General features: G+C 37.8%; 1 protein-coding gene across 13 annotated transcripts in view; it reads left to right on the plus strand.

Moving 5' to 3' along the window:
- Positions 1-27,311, plus strand: part of ANKS1B (ankyrin repeat and sterile alpha motif domain containing 1B) — a 1,107,306-nt gene that overhangs the window by 495,046 nt on the left and 584,949 nt on the right. For all 13 annotated transcript variants that reach the window (XM_073900444.1, XM_073900442.1, XM_073900438.1 and 10 more), the window contains one exon: positions 6,328-6,508. In XM_073900444.1, coding sequence (XP_073756545.1) covers positions 6,328-6,508 — 181 coding nt within the window. The remainder of the gene's footprint in view (positions 1-6,327; positions 6,509-27,311) is intronic.

A 27,311-nucleotide genomic window follows, 5' to 3' on the forward strand; every position in this document is an offset into this window, starting at 1 on the left:
TGTTCTTCCAATCCATGAGCATGGAACATTTTTCTATTTCTTTGTGCCTTCCTCAATTTCTTTCATGAGTATTTTATAGTTGTCTGAGTACAGATTCTTTGTCTCTTTTGTTATATTTATTCCTAGATATCTTATGGTTTTGGGTGCACTTGTAAATGGGATTGACTCCTTAATTTCTCTCTCTTCTGTCTTGTTGGTGTATAGAAATGCAACTGATTTTTATGCATTGATTTTATAACCTGCCACTTTATTGAATTCCTGTATGAGTTCTAGCAGTTTTCGGGTGGAGTCTTTTGGGTTTTCCACATAAAGTATCATATCATCTGCAGAGTGAAAATTTGACTTCTTCTTTGCTGATTCGGATGCCTTTTATATCTTTTTGTTGCCTGATTGCTGTGGCCAGGACTTCTAATACTATGTTGAATAGCAGTGGTGATAGTGGACATCTCTGCCGTGTTCCTGACCTTAGGGGAAAGCTCTCAGTTTTTCCCCATTGAGAATGATATTTACTGTGGGCTTTTTGTACATGGCTTTTATGGTATTGAGGGCTTTTCCCTCTATCCCTACACTAAGGAGAGTTTTTATCAAGAAAGGATGCTGTACTTTGTCAAATGCTTTTTCTGCAACTATTGAGAGGATCATATGGTTCTTGTTCTTTCTTTTATTAATGTATTGTACCACATTGATTGATTTGTGAATGTTGAACCAACCTTGCAGTCCTGGAATAAATCCCACTTGGTCATGGTGAATAATCCTTTAATGTACCTATTGGCTAGTATTTTGGTGAGAATTTTTGCATCCATGTTCATCAGGGATATTGGTCTGTAGTTCTCCTTTTTGATGGGGTCTTTGTCTGATTTTGGGATCATGGTAATGCTGGCCTCATAAAACAAGTTTAGAAGTTTTCCTTCCATTTCTATTTTTTGGAACAGTTTCAGAAGAATAGGTATTAATTCTTTAAATGTTTGGTAGAATTCCCCTAGGAAGCCATCTGACCCTGGGCTCTTGTTTGTTGGGAGATTTATTTTTTATTCTTAAAGATTTTATTTATTCATTTGAGAGAGAGAATGAGAGAGAGAGAGAGAGCATGAGAGGGGGTTGGGTCAGAGGGAGAAGCAGACTCCCTGCTGAGCAGGGAGCCCGATGCGGGACTCGATCCCAGGACTCCAGCATCATGACCTGAGCCGAAGGCAGTCGCTTAACCAACTGAGCCACCCAGGCGCCCTGTTGGGAGATTTTTGATTACTGCTTCAATTTCCTTAGTGGTTATGGGTCTTTTCAGGTTTTCTACTTCTTCCTAGTTCAGTTTTGGTAGTTGATACATCTCTAGGAATGCATCCATTTCTTCCAGATTATCTGATTTGCTGGCATATAGTTGCTCATAATATGTTCTTATAATTGTTTGTATTTCTTTGGTGTTGGTTGTGATCTCTCCTCTTTCATTCATGATTTTATTTATTTGGGTCCTTTCTCTTTTCTTTTTGATAAGTCTGGCCAGGGGTTTATCAATCTTGTTAATTCTTTCAAAGAACCAGCTCCTAGTTTTGTTGATCTGTTCTACTGTTCTTTTGGTTTCTATTTCATTGATTTCTGCTCTGATCTTTATTATTTCTCTTCTCCTGCTGGGTTTAGGCTTTCTTTGCTGTTCTTTCTCCAGCTCCTTTAGGTGTAGGGTTAGGTTGTGTATTTGAGACCTTTCTTGTTTCTTGAGAAAGGCTTGTATTGCTATATGCTTTCCTCTTAGGACTGCCTTTGCTGCATCCCAAAGAATTTGAACCATTGTGTTTTCATTTTCATTGGTTTCCATGAATTTTTTTAATTCTTCTTTAATTTCCTGGTTGACCCATTCATTCTTTAGTAGGATGATCTTTAGCCTCCATGTATTTTTCTTTCTGAGTTTCCTCTTGTGACTGAGTTCTAGTTTCAAAGCATTTTGGTCTGAAAATATGCAGGGAATAATCCCAGTCTTTTGGTACCAGTTGAGACCTGATTTGTGACCTAGGATGTGATCTATTCTGGAGAATGTTCCATGGGCACTAGAGAAGAATGTGTATTCTGTTGCTTTGGGATGGAATGTTCTGAATATATCTGTTAAGTCCATTTGGTCCAGTGTGTCATTTAAGGTCTTTATTTCCTTGTTGATCTTTTGCTTAGATGATCTGTCCATTTTAGTGAGGGCAGTGTTGAAATCTCCTACTATTATTGTATTGTTGTCAATGTGTTTCTTTGCTTTTGTTATTAATTGGCTCATATAATTGACTGCTCCCATGTAGCAGCATAGCTATTTACAATTGTTAGATCTTCTTGTTGGATAGACACTTTAAGTAGGATATAGTGTCCTTCCTCATCTCTTATTACAGTCTTTGGTTTAAAATCTAATTTGTCTGATATAAGGATTGCCACCCCAGCTTTCTTTTGGTGTCCATTAGCATGGTAAATGGTTTTCCACCCCCTCACTTTCAATCTGGAGGTGTCTTTGGGTCTAAAATGAGTCTCTTGCAGGCAGCATATCGATGGGTCTTGTGTTTTAATCCAATCTGATAGCCTGTGTCTTTTGATTGGGGCATTTAGCCCATTTACATTCAGGGTAACTATTGAAAGATATGAATTTAGTGCCATTGTATTGTCTGTAAGGTGACTGTTACTGTATATTGTCTGTGTTCCTTTCTGGTCTATGTTACTTTTAGATTCTCTCTTTGCTTAGAGGACCCCTTTCAGTATTTCTTGTAGGGCTGGTTTCGTGTTTGCAAATTCTTTTAGGTTTTGTTTGTCCTGGAAGATTTTTATCTCTCCTTCTATTTTCAGTGACAGCCTAGCTGGATATAGTATTCTTGGCTGCATATTTTTCTCCTTTAGTGCTCTGAAGATATCATGCCATTCCTTTCTGGCTTCCTAGGTCTCTGTGGATAGGTCTGCTGCCAAACTAATATTTCTACCATTGTAGGTTACAGACCTCTTGTCCCGAGCTGCTTTCAGGATTTTCTCTTTGTCTCTGAGACTCATAAGTTTTACTATTAGATGTCGGGGTGTTGACCTATTTTTATGGATTTTTTTGGAGGGGTTCTCTATGCCTCCTGGATTTTGATGCCTGTTTCCTTCCCCAAATTAGGGAAGTTGTCTGCTATAATTTGCTCCAATATACCTCTGCCCCTCTCTTTCTTCTTCTTCTGGGATCCCAATTACTCTAATATTGTTTTGTTATGGTATCAATTATCTCTTGAATTCTGCTCTTGTGATCCAGTAGTTGTTTATCTCTCTTTTTCTCAGCTTCTTTATTCTCCATCATTTGGTCTTCTATATCGCTAATTCTCTGTTCTGCCTCATTTATCCTAGCAGTTAGAGCCTCCAGTTTTGATGATACCTCATTAATAGCCTTTTTTATTTCAACTTGGTTAGGTTTTAGTTCTTTTATTTCTACAGAAAGGGTTTCTCTAGTATCTTCCATGCTTTTTTCAAGCCCAGCTAGTATCTTTATAATCGTCATTCTGACCTCTAGTTCTGACATCTTACTAATCTCTGTATTGATTAGGTCCCTGGCAGTCAGTACTGCCTCTTGTTCTTTTTTTTGAGGTGAGTTTTTCCATCTTGTCATTTTGTCCAGGGGAGAATAGATTAATGAGAGAACAAATTGCTAACAGGGTAACAACGACCCCAGAAAGATATACACTAAACAAATCAGAAGAGACCTAAAATTGGGGGAAAACGAAAGGGAAAGAAAGGGAAAAAAAAAAAGAATATGATCAAATCTGATCAGGTGGGTGAAGAGATCAGTGCCACACACTAGATTTTGGGCATATTTTGGTCTGTTAGAAGACACTGTCTCCCAAAGTTTTAAGGAAAGAAAAACTTGTATATGTACAAAAATAAGGGTAAATACAATGAAGGGATGGAATATGACTGTAAAGCTGAAAACCATAAAAGATTTTATAAAAGGAATTGATAAGAAGTTGGTTGAAAAAAGAAAGAAGAGAAATTAAAAAAAGGGGGGAAAGAATGTGATCAGGCAGGAGACTAGAACAAAGCCATACATTAGAGATTTAGGATATATTTTGGTCTGTTAGAAGAAACTGTATCCCAAAATTTTAAAGTGAGAACAACTTATATATATACAAAAAATAAGGTAACTACAATGAAGGGATAGAATATGACTCTAAAAGTGAAAAATAAAAAAGATTTTTAAAAAAGGGATTGATAAAATGTTGGGTGAAAAGGGGAAAAAGAAAAATAAAAAAAATAGAAAAAGAAAAAAAGAAAATTTTAAAAATTAACTTTGAAAGACTAAAGAATCAGGGGGAAAAAAAGCCATGAATTCTATGTGCAGTATTCCCCTAGCGCTGGAGTTCTGCCATTCTCATTGATCGGTAAACTTGGTCTTAGCTGGCTGTTCTTGCTGATCTTCTGGGGGAGAGGCCTGTTGCCGTGGTTCCCAAATGTCTTTGCTGGAGGCGGAATTGCCCCGTCCTTGCCGGTCTCGACTAAGTAATCAGCTCGGGTTTGCTCTCGGGAGCTTTTGTTCCCTGCAAGCTTTCCGTACAGCTTTGGAGGACAAGAGTGAAAATGGTGGCCTCCCAATCTCCGCCCCAGAGGAGCCAAGAACTCAGGGCCCCATTCCTCAGTGAGCCCCCAGAGAAAAGCAGTCAGTCACTCCCATCTCCTCGGTCTCCTGCCACACTCCGTGCTCACCCAGCCTGTGACGGAGCGTTTCTATCTCCAGCACATGACCCCGTCTGGAGTCTCCAAACCCAGGCAGATTCCTGCGGTGCACTCTCGCACTGCTCCTCCCCGGGGGAGGAAGGGGAGTCTCCCCGGATCTGCCGCTTGTTGGGTCCCTGCTGGAGGAGCAGTGGCCTGACTGTGCTGTGGATCATGGTTTATGGCAAATACAAGCTGAAAGCCCACTCCTTGGCTCCATCTTTACAGCCGGCTTCCCTGCTCCAATACCTGGGAGCTCTGCCACACTCACACACCCCTGGTCTTCCTGTGACCCTGAGGGTCCCGAGACCACACTGTCCCAGCGAGTGTTCCACCCCCCACTTAGCTACTGGAGCGACGTCCCTCAGTGGAGCAGACTTCTAAAAGTTCCGATTTTGTGCTCTGCTGCTCTATCACTCGCCGGTAGCGCCTGATGGAGGCCCCCTCCCCCGCCATCTATCTTCCCGAATATCACCTTGGATTCATTTCTCCACACGTCTTACCTTCCAGAAAGTGGTCACTTTTCTGTTCAAAGTGTTGCTGTTATTCTTTTCTTCGATCTCCTGTTGAGTTTGTAGGTGTTCAGAATGGTTTGATCCCTATCTAGCTGAATTCCTGGGACCAGATGAAATTTAGGTCTTCTACTCCTCTGCCATCTTGTTCCTCTCCAGTACAATAAACTTTATTGTAAAGAAATTGCAGTTAACCTCTTGTTAATTATTATAGGAGATTGTTAATATTTCAGTAATGTGAGTAAAAATAAGAAGTAAGAAAACTTGGATTGATTCTTGGGAAATGCACACAATTCTGAAAGCCAAAAAGACTGCAGTTTTAAAGGATATTGTTAGAAGCTCTGCTAGGCAGGAAGAAAAGTGTATATAATTAAAACTATGGGGAAAAAAACCGCCAGAAAACTGCTATAGGGAATAATCCATTACTGGTAAAGTATATAGATTATATCTGCTATTGCTCCATGATTTTAACTTTTATGTTTAAATTGACTTTTTCTTGCTCTTTGAGGATTGATTAAAATCCTTAAAAAAGGAAATCAAAGCTCACAACAAATACCATGAAGATTCTTAAGTCCTGGGAAATGTTCCATGTAACTTTACTTAATTCTGATTATCAAATTCCAGCATATGGTACTTGGGGACAATATCTAATGCTATCAGTTTCTTGGACTATATAGAGATCAAAAAACAGAACTGCCTTAATTATGCTTTCAATGTTGCAAGAGCTCTTTTATTATTAGAGTCTATATCCTCAGGGTCTGGCAAATGCCATATGCTTAATAAATGTTAGTTAAATGAAAGGTGACTTAGAATTGCAACTTTCCAAATTGATTATTAAGAGAAATTCTATGTACTGTATTTGTACAGTCTTCTGGGGAAATCTAACAAAAAGTCTAAGTTATTTTATCCACTATGCCAAAATATTTTTTCATTAAATAATTTTTTCATTATTTAATTCATCAGGGATTATTTAGTGTCTCTCTGTAAAGCACAATATATATGTTAAGTATAAAACCCAGATAGATTAACTGAAAAAATCATCAGTTAGATTAAATCAATTGGGAGACTGGGCTGAAGATGAACATGATCATATTAATACTCTCATCATGCTCATTTATTTTAGCCTAAGCAACGAACATCTATTGTGTCTTCTCTGGATTTTCATCGAATGAATCACAACCAAGAATATTTTGAAATCAACACATCTGCAGGGTGTGCAAGCTTTACTTCCAGCCCTCCTGTTAGTCCACCCACCTCTTCTGTTGGAACCACAGAAGTCAAGAACAAGGGAACTGGCCATTCAGGTAAAACAGTTCACTTTATGCAGCTATATTTTTGAACCTTTAAACCTAAAGCCTTAATGAGATAGAGGGATTAAGAGGAATCTTCATCTAAATTGCAGGGTTTTTTTTTTTTTTCACCTACATGTATAGCAATGTAGGGCGTTATAATTTTTGTCAGAGTGTGGATATAATATTCTTTTTGAATACATTAATGGCCTTTCAGGTATTACATATTAAAGATGATGACTTAACGCTATTATGGTAGTGAAATAACCAGAGACCGGGAAATGCTCTTCTTCCACCGCTATTTACCCTCTCCACACGGTGGTATCAACTCATCAATATACAACTTTATTAATAGCTGCTTTGAGGCTACCGAACTTGTATCAACCTGGTAAGATTGAGTTGGATGGTATGGCCTAAGTGGGCTTTCAATGTACTCAAACCAAGGTGAACTTGGAGAAGAGAAGTGTGAGGAAATAGTGCGGGGGGTAAGGGGAAGATTAAGGAAAGTAACCACAGTCACTAGTAATACATGCCACCCAATCAGATTTGCAATGTTACCTTTCTTGAAGGGCAAGAATCTAATAACTGGTAAGGCCAAATGATAGAAATATGAGAAGTGAGGCCTAAAGAATCTCCTCCCCTTATATTAATTTAAAGTAAATGAACTATTCTACTACTTTCCTTTAAAGAGATATGATTTTAAAATCCACTAGATATGATTAATATGATTTTTAGAATCAGAAGGTATCATATATATGGGTATTCCATATAATCTTTGTTCAAAATGAGTGTATGACTGTATAAACATATACACCGTTCTTACGTCTTTTACTCTGAGTGTACTTTTAAGAGCACTGATACAAACATTCCAAAAATACAGGAAGAAAATTATTTCCCCCTAGGAAAACTAAGATTTTAAAAATAATGGAAGTGGTGACATTGATATTCTATGGAAGCTATTATCTAACCTTTTCATGGCAACCAGAATGATATTTATAAAATGCAAATCAAAGTATGTCATTATCATGCTTAAAATAATCAGTGGCTTCCCACTGAACTTTGCATAAAATCCAACTCCTCACTATGGCCAATGAAGCCCAGTGTAACCTAGCTCTGACCAGCTCTAAAAAAAAAAAAAAAGATTTTATTTATATATTTATTTGAGAGAGAGAGCACGCACAGACGGGGGAGCGGCAGGCAGAGGGAGAGGGAGGAGCAGAACCCTGAGATCATGACCTGAACCAAAGGGAGACAGTTAACTGACTGAGCCACCCAGGCGTCCCTCTGACCAACTCTTTAATCTAAACTTGAGCAAACTCACCCTGGCCCACGCTGGCCTTCTCTTCTAGGCATTCTAGTCTTGGGCCTTTTGGTTCCTGCTGCCTGGAATCTGTCTTCAAATTTTTATGTGGCTAAGTGTCATTTGGGTTTTGGTGCAAATACACTTTCTCATAGAGGCCTGCCCAGATCACCTTATCTTGAGTAAGGCCCTCAGTATGATGACAATTATAATAACAAAGATGCAAAAAGAATAATCATAAATATAACCAATACGTTTTAAGCAAAAACTTTAATACTATACATCATATACTATTTTAGGCATTTTATGTACATTAACCTATTTAAATCTCATAACTGATATATGAATTAGGTGTTATTATTTGTAGACAAGGAAACAGAAAGAGGATAAACCATGTTTCAACATTGCTCTTGTCACTTCTGTCAAATTATCCTGTTTTCCTTTTTCCATATCCTTATTTACTATGTAAAATTACACTGTTCATTTGTTTCCTTATTTATTATCTTCTCTCCTTTTTCTAGAACTGTAAGGTAGAATGGATGGATCTCTGACAATTTATAGGCACTGAAGTCAGGCTACCTAAGTTTGTTTACTAATTATTGGACTGCACCTCTTACCAGCTAGCTAAGACTTAACCTCTTTATGCTATTATTTTCTTAGCTATAGAATTAAACTAACAATTAATTATATTAACTTATATTAGCTTCTCCTATAGAGTGGGAATGCATGCAAAGTAATTAGCACTGTGTCTGTCACATAGTTAGTGCTCAACAAATGTTAGTAACTGTTAGTGGGAGTCATTATGTTGAAAAGTAGCATTCATTATTTTATATATAGATGGTTTATTATACTTTGTATTTAAAAACCTGCACATATGGGACTCCTGGGTGGCTCAGTCAGTTAAGCAACTGACTCTTGATTTCAGCTCAGGTCATGATCTCAGCATCGTGAGACTGAGCCCTGTGTAGGGTTCTGTACTGGGCATGGAGCCTGCTTAAGTTTCTCTCTCCCTCTCCCTCTGCCCTCCCCCCACCTCTCTAAAATAAAATTAAATAAATAAATAAAAACCTGCACATGCAGGCACTACCACATGGTATACATTGAAAGAGTGTGAATTCCAGAGTTAGTTCTGTCACTGATTGGCTGGATATTTTTCATCAAATCACTTATCTTCTCTGAACTCCCATTTGTTCCTCTGAAAAAGGGAAATAATATCTACTCTTTGAGTACTTTTAGTAATAAATGAGCTTATTTATGTGAATATATTTTGTAGACTATGGAAACTAATATTCTTCTTTAATATTTTCATCATTGTTGTTTAATATTTTTTCTTATTTAATATTATTTAAAATCTACAGTAAAAGATGGAAATAGCCTAGATATGTACATAGGTCTGTACTTATAGTAGCTGACCTTTTCTTAAATTAAAAATATAATCTAAATTATTAGATAAATCTACAGTTCATTTTATAAATGATTACATGCACAAAAGATTTAATCTTGACAAAATGTTATTTATAGAAAAAAGAATAATATATCCTCAAAAATGAATCATAGGGGCACCTGGGTGGCTCAGTCATTAAGAGTCTGCCTTTGGCTCAGGTCATGATTCCGGGGTCCTGGGATCGAGCCCCTCATCGGGCAAACTGCTCGGCAGGAGGCCTGCTTCTCCCTCTCCCACTCCCCCTGCTTGTGTTCCTGCTCTCGTTATCTCTCTCTGTCAAATAAATAAATAAAATCTTTTTAAAAAATGAATTATATATTGTAAAACAGTTTGAGTAAGTGACCCAATGATTTTATCATAACAGACATTTCAAAAGTAGCCTGAATTATAATAAAGCTTCCTACTTGTAAGGCACTGTCTTATATATTCCAAGTATCAATTTATGAATCATCAAAAAAGTTGGTTAAAGTGACAGATATGTGGAGTTGGACACACTATGGAGTGATATGAATAGATTTGCATTTAACTAGAAAGATCACTCTGGTATTAAAATGTAGTAGATAGATTTGAGATGAGGTTAAATTGGAGGTGGGGCGAAACAATGTCATCAGCAATGGAAAGATGTAAATGGATTTGAGAGATACAAGGAAACCATCAACAGGTTATGATAACTGATTGGATGTATGATGGTAAAGGGGAAAAGTTCAAGGAAGCCTCTAAAGTTTCTGGTTTAAGCAGATTTGTCAAATCAGACTGCCATTCCCTGAAATATGGAATATTTGTAAGTAAGAAGAGGGGTGCAGATAGATCATATAGGAAATAATAGGCCATTATAAGGAGTTTGGCTTTTACTCAGAGTGAAATGAGGAGTAAATTCAGGTCTTTGAGAAGAAGAGTGACATGATCTAACTTCTGTTTATGAGGATTACTCTATTGTGTTGTGAGTGGACTGAAGAAGGGGAACAGAGTGGAAGCAGGAAAGCAAGTTAAGAAGTTATTATTGTATTGCAGTAAGATGAGAGATGAAGACAGCTCAGATCAAAGGTGAAACAGTAGAGGTATAGAGAAATGGATGGATATTAGACACATTTTTAAGGTAGAGCCAGTAGGATTTCATGGTGGAGTAGATGTAGTATATGAGAGAAAAAGAAATAAGGAAAACTGCAAGATTTTTGTCCTGAACAACTGTCAGAATGGATTTATTATGATCTGACACCTGAGAGGTTGTCAGAAGAGCAGGTGGGGTGAACAGGGAGAAATACCAGGATGAGAAGCCTACTTGGTATCTGAATAGATGTGTCAAGCAGCAGCTGAAGGTCCAGTCTGAAGATACAAATGTGAACACCATCACTATATAGATGATATGGCATTAGTGTAGATAGAAGACCAAAAATGAGCTCAATTTAAGAGGGGATAAAAGGCAATACCAGCAAAAGAGATTGAGAAGGAAAAACCTGTTAGGTAGGAGGAAATCTTCTGGTGAGCATTGTGTTCTGAATTCAGATGAAGAAAGAGGGAAAGAGTCATCAACTCTTTCAAATGTAGCTACCAAGTTGAGTAGGATGAGGACTGAGTCAGAATTGACTAATGGATTTAACAATGTGGAGGTTACTGTTGACCTTGTCAAGAGCAATTTGGTTGAAAATGATGGGGCAAAAGCCCAACATAATGGGTTTAAGAGAGAATGGGAGGAGAGGACTTAAAGCAAATATAAACTACCTTTTCAAGAAATATCTTCCGAGGAGAATTATAAAATTGCGATGAAGGAGGAGAGAGAGTGGGTCCTATTAACCAAGAAGAGAGATTGGCTTTAGACAGGATCATGAGAAACAGGCAAGAAAGATGCTTCCACTGTGGGTACAAATGCTGGAAAGGGATCCATGTGGTGAGAATCTGAGGAATATCTGTTCTGATAATTCTCTATTGAGGAGAAAGCAGCAGTATCAGTTGAGATGAAAGAGGGAAAAGGAGACGTGGAGGTTGAGGAAAGAGAAGAAGGAATGAGAGAGTTGTTTAGTAGAAAGAGACAGTGAATGGAAAAGGGAGATATGATAATTGCCTGGCAGCATTAGGAACCCATTTGAGGTTCATGTTCATGAACTTAAAGTTGGATTAGCCACTGTGGTTCTGTTTTTCTCCAGCTCAGTTCAGATGAAGGAACACAAGTGCAGTTTTCAGAGAGTTGAATTTTACATTGGGTTTTTGTCAGATGGGTATATTGAAGAACAAGGAAATATGAACACAAGAGAATGAGAGTAATGTTTGACCATAAAATTCAAGATGGAGAAGTAGGAAAGAGAGGGTAACAAGGGAACAAGTAACAGTGAAAAATCAAAAGGATCATTGGATTGGAGATTACAGTTGGGTCAAAGAATTGCTGAAGTCAAGGTACTAAAGAAGTGGGGTGGAATGATAGGTGGTTCAGAGAGGAGGATGCACAAGAAACTGAAAACAATTATAATTAGAACACTGAAGGTGAGCAGCTGAGTTAGCTTCTCCCTCCACAAAATAGCCTTACATACTGTAGTTAAATCAGTGCAATTTTTTAGAAGAAATATTCGGTATAAAGAACCATGTTTATTTCTACATTGATCTCCATTCAAAATATTTAAATTAGTCTTTCCATTTATTTAATGAATTATGAAATAAGTGAATTTTATCTAAGTTCATTTCTTCTGTACTTTGTCCCACTCTTACCTGAGATGCTAAGACCTCTTTTGTTGTCCCATGGCTGCTTAGGGCCCCCTGAGAGTGGTGATCTATGGAGGATCGCTCCTTTAGGGAGCTTGTTTTCCTCTTGACCACCATGCATCTCCTTCTCATAGGAAACTTTTGAATGACCAGAGAGCCCTTCTGATAAGATATTTCAGTCATTGGGGTACCCCTAATGGTTGTCAATGTGTTCTTTTTGCTCAGGTAGCAGGTTTTTTAAGATAGAGGTAGTGAGAGGTAGTAGAATTCTGCATCTTTTTTCATCTGTTTTTTTAGAGAGAGATAGAGAACATGAATGAGGGGGAGGTGCAAAGGAAGAGGGAGAGAGGGAGAATCTTAAGCAGGCTCCATGCCCAATATGGAGCTCCATGCAGAGCTGGATCTCACAACCTTGAGATCATGACCAGAGCCAAAATAAAGTCAGACGCTTAACTGACTGAGCCACCCAGCACCCCTAGAATTCTGCATCTATTTTTTTTTAAGATTTACTTATTTATTATAGAGAGAGAGCATGAGCAGGAGCGGCAGAGGGAGAGAGAGAGAGAACCTCAAGCAGACTCCACACTGAGCACAGAGTCTGATGCCAGGCTTGGTCTCACAACCCTGAGATCACGACCTGAGCTGAAACAAAGAGTTGGCCACTTAACTGACTATACCACCCAGGCACCCCTTCTGCATCTATTTAAAAAAAATAATAAAGTAGAAGCAACATATTTTTTTGGATGGATCGGATATAGAGTGGGAGAAAATGAAAGAGACCAAACGTGTGACTCAAGGATTTTTGGGCCCTTCTGACCATTGGAAGAATGGAGTTTATATTAATTGAGATGAGGAAGCTCAGTTTAGGACATTTAAATTTGAAACATTATTGGATATCCAAGTAGATAGGCAGGTAGATAGTTGAGACAGTGGGGTAGGGCAGGGTGGGAGGAAGCTACATGATAATTTTAATTTTAGCAAAAGTAAAGGATATCAGTTTTGAAAGATTGAGAAACAATGCCTTACCCAAAATGAGTGACCTGTGAGATCTGAATTCCTCAGTGAAGATCCTGGACAGGTGTGTTGTGAATTACTGGGGAAAAGGAAGCTGAGAATCACCAACTGTAAAGATGTTTCCACTTTATGAAAAATTGTATCCAGAAAGCTCTACATATGAAGAATTTTGTGGGCTAACCCCTTTGGGGACTTTCTAAGGAAGTTAACTACCCTAGGTAACTATCTCCAGTTTTGTTAGTAGTTTCAACCCATCACCTCCTGCTGAAGAAAACTGATGGGAGGGGGGATATCTAAAAAGTGTAAGGTAGAAAAGTGCTTCTTCCCAAATGGAAGAAATAACAAAAACAAAAGCTTCTAAGTGCTTAGCAGCATAGGATGCTTTTCTGCAAGGGAGAAGAAACATTAAAGGAGAACTAAAATTAGAATAGAGAGGGTGGCATGGACCTTTCACGCTGCTTGGGGATTGCCAGAAAGACAAACGAAGGCCTTCCTTTTAATTAGTTCACACAGACTGAAAATAGTCCTCCTGAAGCTGAGACAGTGTTATTCCAGCAGCCACTGGACATGGGCATCTGAGTGGGTCTTTGGACTCCAGTTGGCATGAAGACCAAAGCCAGGCTGCTGAGGGGCTCATTAAGCTCCATGCAAGATTTAGGGTGAGCCGATACAGAGGAAGTTAATGGCTAGTGAGAATGATGTGTAATTATATCTTCAATGTTTATTTCCTTAAAAATACGCATTTACAAATTATCTGAAGTATTGATTTGTTAAATACAGTGCTTTCAGTAGACCACAATTTTAGGTAGCCAAAAGGAAAGCTTTTTATCTCAAATATTATATATGTAGTAGCACAAATATATTCTTTTTTTAAGTTATTTTATTTATTTGAGAGAGAGCGAGCGAGGGGGAAGGGCAAAGGAAGAGGAAGAGAGAGAAACACAAGCAGACTCCATGCTGAATGTGGAGCCCGATGTGGGGCTTGATCTCATGATCCTGAGATCAGACCTGAGCTGAAAGCAAGAGTCAGATGCTCAACCGACTGTGCCACCCAGGTGCCCCTATAATTGCAAAAAAAAAATATTCTTATCAGTTCTTGATAAATCATAAAATGCCTCTTCTACACTTTCTCTTTTCCTGTTTCCCTTTGGGATCTCATGACTTTTCTCCACTGCCTTTCTGCACATACTGCATGTCACATAGAAGGCAAGATATAGGTTAGTAGATGCTTGACACACCAAAAAAAAAAAAAAAAGAAAGAAAGAAAAAGAAAATATTGACTATATTTAAGTACTTAAAAATATGAAAATATTTTACATAGTTAGATTTTAGGGTAATATGGCTTAGTGCAAACAATCAGGTAAGAACTTATTATTCTCAGTGAAATTAGTTGAAATAAGACTATTGATTTATTTGGGCGGCATAAAATAGATATAACTCAGAGTGTGGCTGTGAGACTATCTGAATGACTGATATCATGCAGGGGTTTGCAGAGCTTTGCCAGAAAGAGTTGGGCTCTGAGAGACAAAGAGGAATTAACTAGGCCAAGGTGGGGTGGGAAGATTATACTCCAAAGGAGGACTAGCATATTGAAGAAAAAAAAATCCCTGTGGTAGAAATTAACATGAAACTACAGGTTCGGGGCGCCTGGGTGGCTCAGTCGTTGAGCGTCTGCCTTCGGCTCAGGTCATGGTCCCGGGGTCCTGGGATTGAGTCCCGCATCGGGCTCCCTGCTCGGCGGGAGGTCTGCTTCTCCCTCTCCCACTCCCCCTGCTGTGTTCCCTCGCTCTCTCTCTGTCAAATAAATGAATAAAATCTTTAAAAAAAAAAAAAAAAAACTACAGTTTCCAAAGAAAGGGAAGAAATGGCAGGAGCTGAGTCCATAGAGGAAATAAAGGGCCAATCATGCAGGGCCTTGCAACCATGTGTAGGATTTGCGTCTTTATCCTAAGACCAAAAGAGACCTAGGAACAATGACGAGTCGTTGATAGGCTGATAAGCAAGGAGAAATGATCTAATTTACATTTTATTGTCTGATGGCTCCTATTTTCTCTATGAACTAGACGCAAAGTCATCCTTGGTGAGGGATCAATGAGGGAAAGACTGAGGAGAGTGGAGAAAGTTTAAATTATCTTTTTGTCCAAATTCCTAACAAATGGTTAGTATGTGGGCCCTGAGGGCAACATAGGAGGGATAGTAGGGGGTGGGTAGCCTTCCCAGTGTACCTACAGCTTGTGGGTGATATATTGAAGTCAAGATCATTACCACCAGGTCCTGCTCTTTTTGACTGCTTACCTCAGCTCATCTCTCACTAGTAAGGCGGACCAGCTACTACAGCCACGTCTGCCATCTGTCCACTCTGGCCTCTGTTGCAGTCACTTCTTTCCTTGCCAAGCTGGCCCCATGGCAGCCTATTTGACTTTCAGCCCAGATGCCTCTGAGACCCCCTTTTGGAGGCTACTGGAACCTCTGGGCCTCATTCATAAAGACAATAAGTAGGGCTCAGAAAAATTTAAAAAGACTGCCAGTTCATACCATGCAGAACTACCAAGTTTAGTCAGAAGTGGCCATGCCCAGAATATAGATGGGATTTGGAGCCTAGGTCTCTCTTTCCTTATGTCCTCCCAATACCTATTATATTACAGGCTTTCCAGATAAAGTTTGGAAAGAGAAGTTTAGGACACACATGTAGAACTATTTTTCTATACCCCCTATCTCATTCAGCCTTTTCCTTCTTAAAATTTCTGAGGCTTGTATGTCCTTCCTTTTCTAGGCATTAAGTCTCCAGTCTAGGCCTGGGGGAAGAGAGGTTCCCAATGAACAAAATTTAAGAATGGAAATATATCAATATCTTCTTTGAAAAATACTATCCCTATTACATTGAGCCAGTGCCACTAAATGAAAAATACGTGAATGTAACACATGCTTAATTAATGTAGCTTCATAAATGCTTAGTAACCGTGACCATTATTATTATTTGTACTGCTGTTATTACTGTAGGTTTAGGCAACAAACAGAGCCCAGACTCTAAGAATTCAGTACAAATGCAGAGCACCCAGGTGCTAGGAATCCAGCCAAGCAATCAGAATCTTAAATCCACAAAGTTGCTTGGAACTGGCAGGTCAATCTGCTGATGAGCAGAATTAGAATTTCTGTTTGTTTTGTTTTATGTGTCCTGCGGTGTGAGGGCAGCAAAAGCTGGAGTTGTGTTACTGCTGGGGAAAACCAGACTTCTATAAGTGCTAATCTATATAAAATTATAGCAAAAACAAGAGAGCAACTGTTCCGGAGAGTTTTTGTGTTAAAAATTTTTTTTAAAAAAATTAATCTTTTATTAACTCAATTTTCTCTTGCCTTTACCTTCTGTTAATTTGTGTGAAAATACAACTGCTTTGTTAGCAGAATTTTCTTCGCGATTCAGGTTCAGTGCTGCATATATCTTCTCTCTAATTATCTTGTCTACTTTAGTTTGCTTGATAGATTTTCTCTACCAGACTGTTTATATCTCTTGAAAAATCTCCCTGATATCAGTTATATTTGTGTGATATACAGATGCATGATCATTATAATTAAATATAATATGGTAGAAGAAAAGGTAACTAATTTTTTTTAATGGAGGGAAAAAGTTCTTTCCAGGTCTATGCTATGGACAAATCCCCTCTCTATCTTCAATTGAAAACAATTTCCACACTGCTAGAACTTTTTCTGAATTCACATCTTCTATCTCTACAATCTTCTCTGGGAGAACATTTTCTCCTTTTTTTCTCTACACCTTGTCTATTTTGGGGTGGTACCCTGTGTGGGGTCTACCTGGACCCTAGCCATTTAAATGCAGGCTTCTCTTTTATACATCATGACCTAAGTGAGCAAGCCCATGATGGAACTTGTTCCATATATTCTCCCAGGTAACTTCCTACCTACTTGCTGGACCAGTTGTTCCCTGCCTACTTGGCTCTAGGCTCTAGAAATTTCAGCTTTTCTACTTGACTCATCATGTCTGTTATTAGGCAGAATTCTAAGATGACCCCATGATTCCTGCCCCCCTTTGAGTATGTATGCATCCCTGGCCAACAACTGGATTGCAGCCTGCTGAGACCCTTCTTGGAGGACTGATTACGACATGCTCAGACTCCTGACTCATGTAAACTGTGAGATAATAGATACATGTTGTTGAAAGACACTGTTTTTTTGTGATTTGTTATACAGAGGCAGAAAATGAATACAATGTCCAATGTTCCCGTGGTTTGGGAGAAAAGGAGACTGTCTCCATCTTCTCTGGCCCCAAAGGAACTTCCCTGATCAGCACTCATCCCTTGCTCTCATTAAGATTATGGACATGGTTGAGAGTGAAAATTTTCTCTTCTGAAAATTATCTCTTTTACCCCATATCCCCAAGCCCAGCTCAGTTAATGCACTTATGCATTAGCTGTAATACCATTTTCCCCCAAAATAATAGTTTTTATTTTAATAGGTAATAACTAAGTTGTAAAGCTAAAGCTCTGAAAGTGAAATCTTATGACATAAGCCAGAGTGGGAGACTATATTAGGGATCATATGAACCTGAAGTTCTTAAATTTTTTGATGTTTCCTCCCAGATCTAGCTTTTTCTTAAAGTTAACAGAGTTCATTTTTTAAGCATATATCTGATCATGCCACTTCATTGCTTAAGAACATCTTCTATCTTGTCACTGTAAAAGAATGTCCAAACGCCTTTGCATGTCCAACAAAATCCTTGATAACCTGGCTCTAATTTTCTATTTATTTACCTCTACCCAAATATACCATGCACTCCTAAGTACGTTGTTCTTAAAGCTCATGGTCCTTGATTCATAGAATACTCTTCTGTTACCTTGGCATCCTTCCCATCTAATTTGCCTGGTATACTTTAACTCTTGTGAGGAATTTGGCTAAGGATGACCTCCTTTATCAAGCTTTCTCTGACGATTCTTTCCAACAGGTCTTTCATCCATGTGCCCCCCTAACGCTCTTCACACACCTCTGTTATTAGATATTTTATACAGAAGTATTTGTTTAGATGTCTGTGGGCTCCCTAAATGTAGGGATCATGCCTCAAATAAGAAGTATGTATCTCCAGTGCCTAGCATAGTACTGACTTACAATAGATGCTCAATAAATTGTAAATGATTTAACAACTGAATATTTGCTTTGTTGGAGTTCTACTATCTACTATGTACCTTTTTTCTATCTACATAATAAGACTAGACCAGCTTTTCTTTAAACTACATTGCTTTCTCCTGAGCCATGGAGCCCACCTTTCATTGGTTATTTTATAATATGCCTCAGAGAGAAATGTCATTTTTAATGTAAATTTTTGTTACATAATGGGTCTGATTTCACAGATGAAAAGATAGCAGTTATTTACATTGAGAGGCTATTCAGGTTTCTTATATAATTATAAAGTAGTTGACCCAGCATTGCCAGAATCATTAATATCACTCTAGAAAGCAATCTATCTGACAATGTGCACTAATTTATAATTTCCTTCCCCTTTTTATTTTAGTAGACCAATGTCTGAGGCTTCATTTAAAAAATAACAGTAATAACCTTAGTGATCCTTCTTCTTTCATAAGGTCAAAGCCAGGCATAGCATGACTCTCTTTTTTCCCATTCCCAGAACTGATATTTTTCCTCACCTCTGCTTGTCCTAGTTTCTTCATTAGCCATGTGTGAGGTTGAGAATATTGTATTAGGACCTGGAGGCTTGAGAATTAGAACTTTCAACATATTAGTGATGATCAGAATCCAATGTGCAGAATGAATACCTCTGACAGAATTCTAACCTCTGGCAAGCAGTTCACAGGATCTAGAGGGAACTCTTATTTGTGTATGTATACAGGATTTCCATAACATAGTTCTTCTTACTTAGAAAAACTAATATAGTGGAAGGCAAATATGCTGCAAAGAATCAACATTTCTTCCAGAGCCAAAGATGTAATTTTTGTATTATCTACCCTTTCAGATCTAAAACAGGCCTATTGTATGTCTATGTTCTTTGTATTGGCATAGTCTGTGTTCTTTTTATTAACTCTGATAAGCAAGAGTTGACTATGTAAAGCTAATAATAGATTTCAGATTTCCTTCTGGAAAGCACATAGCACACATGAAAGGAAGCATTATTAACCAAACAAATCTTTCAGTTCCTAATGATTAGCATTTTGACAAGCTGTTGTCTTAGATGAAGGATTTAGATTTTATATTACATAATTTCAAAGTATTTTGTATTTCTTCTTGATTTGAGTATCCAGTAAATAGTATTCATCTTTCTATCAATGTAAAGGAGACCTTCAGCTCTGTTTTAGTCTCCTAGCCCACTGATGTGCTGTATAGGCCATTAATTTGCAACTGGGTTTTGTTTCTACTATTAACTATAATCCTCTGGGACAGGGTAACTACAATAAATCATATGTCAAATTCTCTAAGCTAAGTAGTTTGCTATTTACTAGCAATATATTTGTTCTCTGAAGTTGCCATATAGAAAATTAAAAATAGAATATCACATTCAAAATAAACCTGGACCATTTCCCCATACCTCATATTTGATATATTCCCTTTTAGGCAATTATTAGCTGTTTTTTAAAATAATCTTAAATATATTTATCTAAAACCAGATCTTTATGATTTGATAAGAACCCATGTCATGTGCTCATTATACTATCTTAGCAACCTCAAGCATATGAGCAATTATGGTTGAGGCCTTAATTATTGGTTGTTTATATATAAAATGTAAAACTACATATAAACGCTCAACAAAAATTAGTTTTATTATCAAATTTATGAATAATACTAGATAAAGTTCATTTACTCATTTAACAAATACTCATTTAGCACTTACAATGTACTAATGCCCAGTCAAGATACTGGGTATGTAACAGTGGGAAGACATGGTCTCTTCTCTGAAAACCTTTATGGTATGCAAGTAACTAAAGTATAATATTATTATATTAATATAATATAATATAAACTTAGGAGCACATAAATCTGCCTAAGACTGTTAGAGATGGTTTCACAGAACACATAATACTCGTCTTATGACTTGAAGAATTTATCAAATGGATTTTGAAGGAACATGGTGAAGAAGGAAAGGAATAAAGAAAGAGGTAGAGAAAGCAGAATATTTCGAACCAGAGAAATTTGGACCTAGATCCTTGTTTTGCCACTTTCTATGATCTTTAGGTAAATGATAACCTTTCAGAGGTTCATATTATTTCTTTTGAGATAATATAGATGACCATACTTAGCATAGGACTTTGCACATGGTAGGGACTCAATAAATATTGTCTCTTTGCACCAACTATGAACTTCTTGTAGATAGATATAGTATCAACATTTTAAAGATGAGGAAAGTAGGTTCACAATGGTTAAGGAAATTTGCTTAAGATCACACAACTAAGTAAGTTAGTGGCAGAGCCAGGATTAGAACCTGTATCTTCTGACAAAACTTTTCCCACTATGCTGCAAGAAGGATTCCAGGCTTTTCCCATGCATTTAACATTTATTTGGCCAATAAACATTTCTTAAGTGTCTATTAAGTGTCAGACATGTTCCTATACCCAGATGAATCAGTGGGGAACAGATAGACAAAGTCTGCCTTCATTGAGCTGAGAGCCCATGAGAGAAGGCAGACTTTATACCAGCAATTTCAATAAATCCTAATGAATGTTGTTTTGATCACATTTAGGTGCTCAAGGAAAGTGTGTGGCAAGAAGACTTATTCTAATTGAGGTGGTTTGGGAAGTCCTATAAAGGGGGAGTAGTATTTTTGTCAGGACCTAAAAATGAGCAGGAGTTATCTGGACAGGCAGGAGAGATTTTTTTCCAAGCAGTGGAAGGTTTGGCAAAGATTAAATGAGAATATGGTATATTCAAGGAATTGAAACTGATCCAGGATAGCAGGATCAGAGAGCATGAATAAAAGAGTGGCAAGAGGTGACTCTATAGAGATTGACAGAAACAAAGTTGTAGAGGGCTGTACAAGCCATCTTAAAGAGCCTAGATTTTATTCTAAGGGTAAAAGGTGTTATAATTTCTACACTGCATAAAAAGCCTGACCAGAGGAGAAAATTGGGTCTAAAATCTGACACTGCTTATCCCAGAGAGGGAATGGTTATCTTTTTCTTTTTTTTCCTTTTTAAAATTTATCACAAAGGCCCATACAGGTTTGCTCTGGCCATAGTGGGAAACCACCCAAGGTTTTAAGCAGCAGAATGATATCTGATTTGCATTTTTCCTTGCTCATTCTAGCTGTGCTGAGGCTTCTCTTAGAGGGAGCAAGACAGGGTAAGTGGGACTTGGCATAGGTGAGTCAGTGGCAGCTTAGATCAGAGTTGTAGCTCTGGGGAAGAAGAGAAGTGAGAGATGTTTAAGACATAGAATTTACAGGACTTATGATTGACTATGGATCTAGAGGGCAAGGAGACAGGAGGAGACAGGGATGTTCCTCACTCTCCTGGCTTGAGTGGAAAACCATAGGAACCTCAGGTACAATATCTAAGACTTCAGTGTTGAGAAAAATTTATTGGAGTTAATCAGTGGTGGGAAGGTGCCCAAATCAGCTGAAATAGAGGACACAATAAAAGCATTTAAAAGTCCTTTGGGGCCAGCAGGCATGACATTACACTTAATTTTCTTTTTCTTTCTTTGTTGGAAAAGCTGCATCCCTTTGATACTTGCATTTACTTCCTAAACCGTTGTATATTTCCATTTGGCTAAATTCGTTCTACAGGGACATTAGCTGTTACCTGACTTTAGTTTTTTTTTTTTTTTTTAAAGATTTTTTATTTATTTTTTAACAGAGAGAGACAGCGAGAGAGGGAACACAAGCAGGGGGAGTGGGAGAGGGAGAAGCAGGCTTCCTGCCGAGCAGGGAGCCCGATGTGTAGGGCTCGATCCCGGGACCCTGGGATCATGACCTGAGCCGAAGGCAGACGCTTAACGACTGAGCCACCCAGGCGCCCTACCTGACTTTAGTTTTAATTTAAAAGGGGGAAAAACTGTAATTATGAAGAAGATTGGACATGTGGGCACCTGATTCATTTCCCTGGGTGGCATCATGACTCACCCTCATTAAAGTAGTTTTGCAGTGCAATGCCTGATGCCTTACCGGTTTTGAATTTTCTCTGCCCTGTATGAACAATAAGATAAGTTTCTCTCATGGGTCATTCGGTGCTCTTCATCTCTACTATGAGTCAGATGTTTTGCATTTCAAAACATTATCCTGCCTACAATTTCCCTCTTTATAAATTATGCAGAAAACTTCTACCAACAACAGATTCTCATTTACTGACTTCTTAGATTTGTATCTATAAAACATGTTCTAGTTGTTGTGCTATAACTTAGTGAGCAGTTTTATGGTCAACAGTAAGGTACCATGCTATTTGTTTTATCATCACTGTCTAAATATTAAGGTGCCTCATTAGATAAAAACACAAGCATCTGTAAGTAAACTCAAATACTGATGATTAAGTCACGTGAAAAGCCTTGCCTTCATCCTGTGTCTTCATCTAGTTACAGAAGATTTCCTCCCTTTCACATTCGACCTCTCAGAAAAAGTTGTCTACACTTCCTGGACTCACTTTCTCATCTCTCAGTGAGTCTTCAAACACTGCTCCACTTTTGCACTGAAATCTGTTAAGTTCCCCAGGATTGTCTCTTCCTAAATATAATGGACAAAGCCTTTATCTTCTTTGACCAATCTGCTTCACTTAGCTTGTGAAACACTCTCTGCATGTTATTCTGTGATACCACACTCTCCTGGTCTTCCTTCTACTGCTCTAGTCTCCATCTTGCTCTCCCTTTGTGAGCACCCCTATCTCCACCCACTCATACAATACTATTCTTCAGGGTTCTAGATTAGTTTCTCTTCCCTTATTCTACAGACTGCCTCTGGATGATCTCAGCCACTTAACATGGCTTTATTGCTCAATCATCATCAAAACTATGATGTTCCTCATAGTTTTATCTCCAGCCCAAACTTGAGTTCCAAACCTCTAAATTCATCTTTCTCCTTGACCCCTGCACTTAGATGTTTCACAGATACTTCAAAGTCAACTGTCTGTGTTAGTTTCCCAGGGCTGCTGCAAAACAGCATCACAAACTGGGTGGCTTAAAACAATAGAACTTTATTTTCTCATGGTTCTGAATGCTAGAGGTTTGAAATCAAGTTGTCGGCAGGGTCATGCTACCTCTGAAGGCTCTAAGGAAGATCCTTCGTTTCCTCTGCAGCTTCCAGGTGTTGCTTGGCTTGTGGCAGCATGACGCCAGTCTCTGTCCTCATCTCCTCATGGCCTTGCCTGTGTTTCTATGCCTTTTCCTCTTCTTGTGAACACACCAGTCATTGAATTGGGGGCCCAACCTAAGTGTCTTTATTTATTTGTTTTGTTTGTATTGTATCATAAGCTTCATGATTACAGAAATTATGTCTTTCCACTGTAATCTCTGGCACCTAGTACAGTGTCAGTAAATGAATTTTTGCCTAATAAATATTTATTAAAGAGTAGTGTGAAGGAAAGAGGTAAAGCAATTAATCAACAATTAATCAGCAAGAACTAATCCAAAAAAATTATAAGCAAGCCAAAATAAGTTTAGGTATGAATTTTTAAAATGTTCTAAATGTAATTTTTTCTAGTCAGTGTACTAACAAATACATTAAGAATTAATCAAACCTTATTTTAAGCTCATTCAAAACTTTCTTCTATAGTCTAGCAAAAATCCTGTGGTTCCCACAGATGCTGGAAAATACAATTATATTTCCCATTGCCTATTTTTATAACTGAATCCTTTCACCCTTCTTTATTAATGAAAAACTATCATAGGATGTGATATTGTTTCCTAAATATTTCTTGAACACATCTACAAAAAGGACAAGGTTAAACAATCACTAGCAGTCTAATTACAAAAAAAGGAAAATTAAAAGAAAGAAAAAACTATTTATATCTTAACAAAATGTCTCCAGACATCAGCCTGAAAGAATGAAAGAAAGCACTATTTGTAATTTATATCTGCTTACTTTTAAAACATTTAGGCCTCCATACATATATAACTAGTATAAGCCCTGACTGAATATTTAGGCAACCTAGAAGTTGAAAGGGGTCAGACATGCAGGGTTGTATCTACTTTGCCTACATTAATAAATTTTCTCCCATGGGAGAATCTGTGGTAGACCCCTGTGCTTGTAATTATTGAAAATGCCCTAGGTTCAACTAAATCAGACTAAGTCATATAGATATTGATGAGAAGAAAAGTGGGAAGTGCCTCACTCTCCCACAACATTCATTATGTAGGCAAATAAGGATTACTCTAGGGAGTTAATTGTATTCTTTGCAAGAAGGCAAGTCCTCAAAAGAAATTCTGTCTTGGCATTTTGCTCTACTTTGCTTTAGTGCTACTTGATGTTATTAAATTCACACAACTTTCAGAGCACATAATTATAATATTCACTAATTAAACAGAACAAGTCAACCAAATGAGATTTAGTCAGGAGAATGTCTTGGCATAACCCAGTGGGTCTGCTTAGATTTATTGTCACCAAATTATCCTAAGTAGACACTAGCATTCACAGCTTAGTATTTATTCTTCTTCTATTTTTACTTCATTTTGACAAATTCAAGGCAGAGGATTCTAGATTTACCGTATTATGTGGGGGCCTCTAGCTATACTTATATAACCACTTCTAAGGCCTTATGTAGGAACTTTCTTCACTCAACAGGATTCATTTTTGAATTCTGAGTAATTTTAGAGTAGTTAAAATGGTTTCCTTCATTTTAACAATAAAAGTTGTCATTTTCAATTAGATTTTTATAGGTAAAATAATCACTATTATTACTAAGAAATGTTCTACATATTTTGCATATATTAACTATTTAATTCTTAAAACAGTAGTATCTAGGTAGATACTATTGTCACCTGTGATTTACAGATGGGGAACTAAAGCACAGAGCCTTTAACTGACTTGCCTACATTTATATAGCTAGAAAAGAGTGGAGTAAGGATTTGCTTCCATACATTCTGACTCAGGGTTTTTACTCTCAACCACCATGTTATCCTGCCTATCAATAACCTTATAATATCATATTTGTAATATACTTTAAAAATACATACTACTTTTGCTAATTATAATTGTTATTAATTCATATAAACTAGATCCCTTATTTCAGCATTCTGGGGAGTTTAAGGAGATCTAGAGATACAGACCTTTTTTTTCAGATTACCCCAGTGCTGGCAGTATTTGACTATATTTAGGAAGAAGCGGCTAGTTACAGAACTACTTTTTTCCTTTATTCAGTCAGTATTTATGGAGCACTTCTTTTGCTTTAGTCACTGTTAGGCACTAGGATACAGACAAAAAAGTCTTAGTCCTTACCTAAAGGGAATTCAAAGTCCAAGAGTTTTGCTTAATGGAGGGATAAAATAGAAATAGTATCTTTCAGCTTGTTGCTGACAGAGTGAAGGGAAGAAATGTCTGGTGCTTAAAAGAAAGGGATAAGATAATATGGCAGCTCTCTGATGAAATGCCATTGATCTATGCATCTCCCTACATTGCATATACCATCTTGATGACATGTGTCTTTTGCTTAGAGCTGTCCTAATGGATTGTCACCAAGTAGACCCTAGAACTGAGTCAGGTAGTTATGTGTCAGACACCATATAGGGGTCTTTCCCATGTATTAACTCATTTAATTTAATCTATATGCTAATTCTTTCTTATAGGTGTTATCAACAATTAGTAGATGGAAAAACAAAAAGATTAAGTGACTTTCTGTGGTCCATGGTAATGAATGATAATAATAAAAAAGAACTCAAACCTATTTTGACCCGAAATTTAGAGTTCCTGAGGGCAGACAGCTAATTTTTTTTTAACTTATGTACAGACTCAAACAAACCTGCATAATGAAGGTCCAGAATCTACAAGTGTGTTCTTTTATTTAAAAAAAAGTGAGGGGTGCTTGGGTCGCTCAGTTGGTTGGTATCCAACTCTTGATTTTGGCTGAGGTCATGATCTCAGGTCACAAAATTGAGTGGAGCATCAGCCTCCCACTGGGCATGGAGCCTGTTTGAGATTCTCTCTCTCCCTCTCCCTCTGCCCCTCCCCCGCTCACACTCTCTCTCTCTCTAAAATAAATAAGTAAATCTTTTTAGAAAATGAAATTAAACTTAACATCTTTTTAATTTAGAAGAGGTATTTCAATTACCATTGCTGTTTAACAAATCACCCCAAAACTAAATAGATTAAAACTACAGGAACTATTATATTATAGTTTCAGGACAGGCTTCTCTGGTTGGTATTATTTCAGAGTTCTTACGCAGTTGTAGTCAGATGGTAACTGGAGCTAACAGTGTGGGGCTGGAGAAGCTGGAAACTGGCCATGAATCTCTCTCTTTTAGGTAGTCCCTGGGCTTCTCCATGAGGTCTCCCTACATAGGCTAGCTTGAGTTTCCTCAAGGCATGTTGGTCTCAGGGCAGTTGAATTACTTACATGGTGATGCAGGGTTCCATTGCTTGTGTTCCAGATGCAAGGTGGAGGTATTATTGCCTTTCTGATTTAACCTCAGAAGTCATACAGCATCACTTCCATCACATTCTGTTGGTTACAAGTGAAGCTCAAATCTACCCAGATTCTTTGGGAGGGGAATTAGACTCTACTTCATGGTGGGGGAGTGGCAAGATTCTAGATGAACATGTGAAGTAGGGGATATAGCTATGGCTATCCCTATAAAATACAGTCTTCCACAGTCTACCCTCTAACCCAACAATTCACACCCCTCCCACAGGCAAAAAATGCTCAACTCTTCCCAAGATCCCTCAAAAGTTGCATCCCATTTAGCATTAGTCTCAGGCTGAGGTTTGTCATCTAAATTAGGTCTGGATACAGTTGAGTCTCCTTAGGTAAGATATCTTAAACAAATCATTTAAGTACCATTCCTCTTGGTCAGAAGTCCTGTGACCTAAAGAGACAGGTTATCTGCCACCCATATAGCTATCATATAATGACCATACAAACATAGATTAACCACAGTAGACACTTCCATTTAAAAAAGAAGGAAAAGTCATCAGTCCATAGAAATACTGAATTCCAGCCAGGGACATGTTGCCTGTTCTGTGAATAGGGTTCAGTTCTGCTCCCTGAGAGTTATGGCTCCTGGCTCTGCCCTCTGGGTTCTTATCCCCTCTGAGTCATTCTTTCTTTTTATAATAAGTGACCTCTGTATAAAACTAAATAATCTTCTGAATTTGATTCTTGCCTATACTAGTTCTAGGGGCCAAAGGCTTCCTTACATTTTGTACAGTCCCTGTTCTTTTTATTTTTAAAATGACAATGGGTATCTGAAAAGAAATACATTTTTACTTTCAT

This window comes from Callorhinus ursinus, unplaced genomic scaffold (genome assembly GCF_003265705.2).
Source record: "Callorhinus ursinus isolate GAN/ISIS: 27379988/994484 unplaced genomic scaffold, GSC_fseal_2.0 scaffold14, whole genome shotgun sequence".
In the NCBI taxonomy this organism is placed as follows: domain Eukaryota; kingdom Metazoa; phylum Chordata; class Mammalia; order Carnivora; family Otariidae; genus Callorhinus; species Callorhinus ursinus.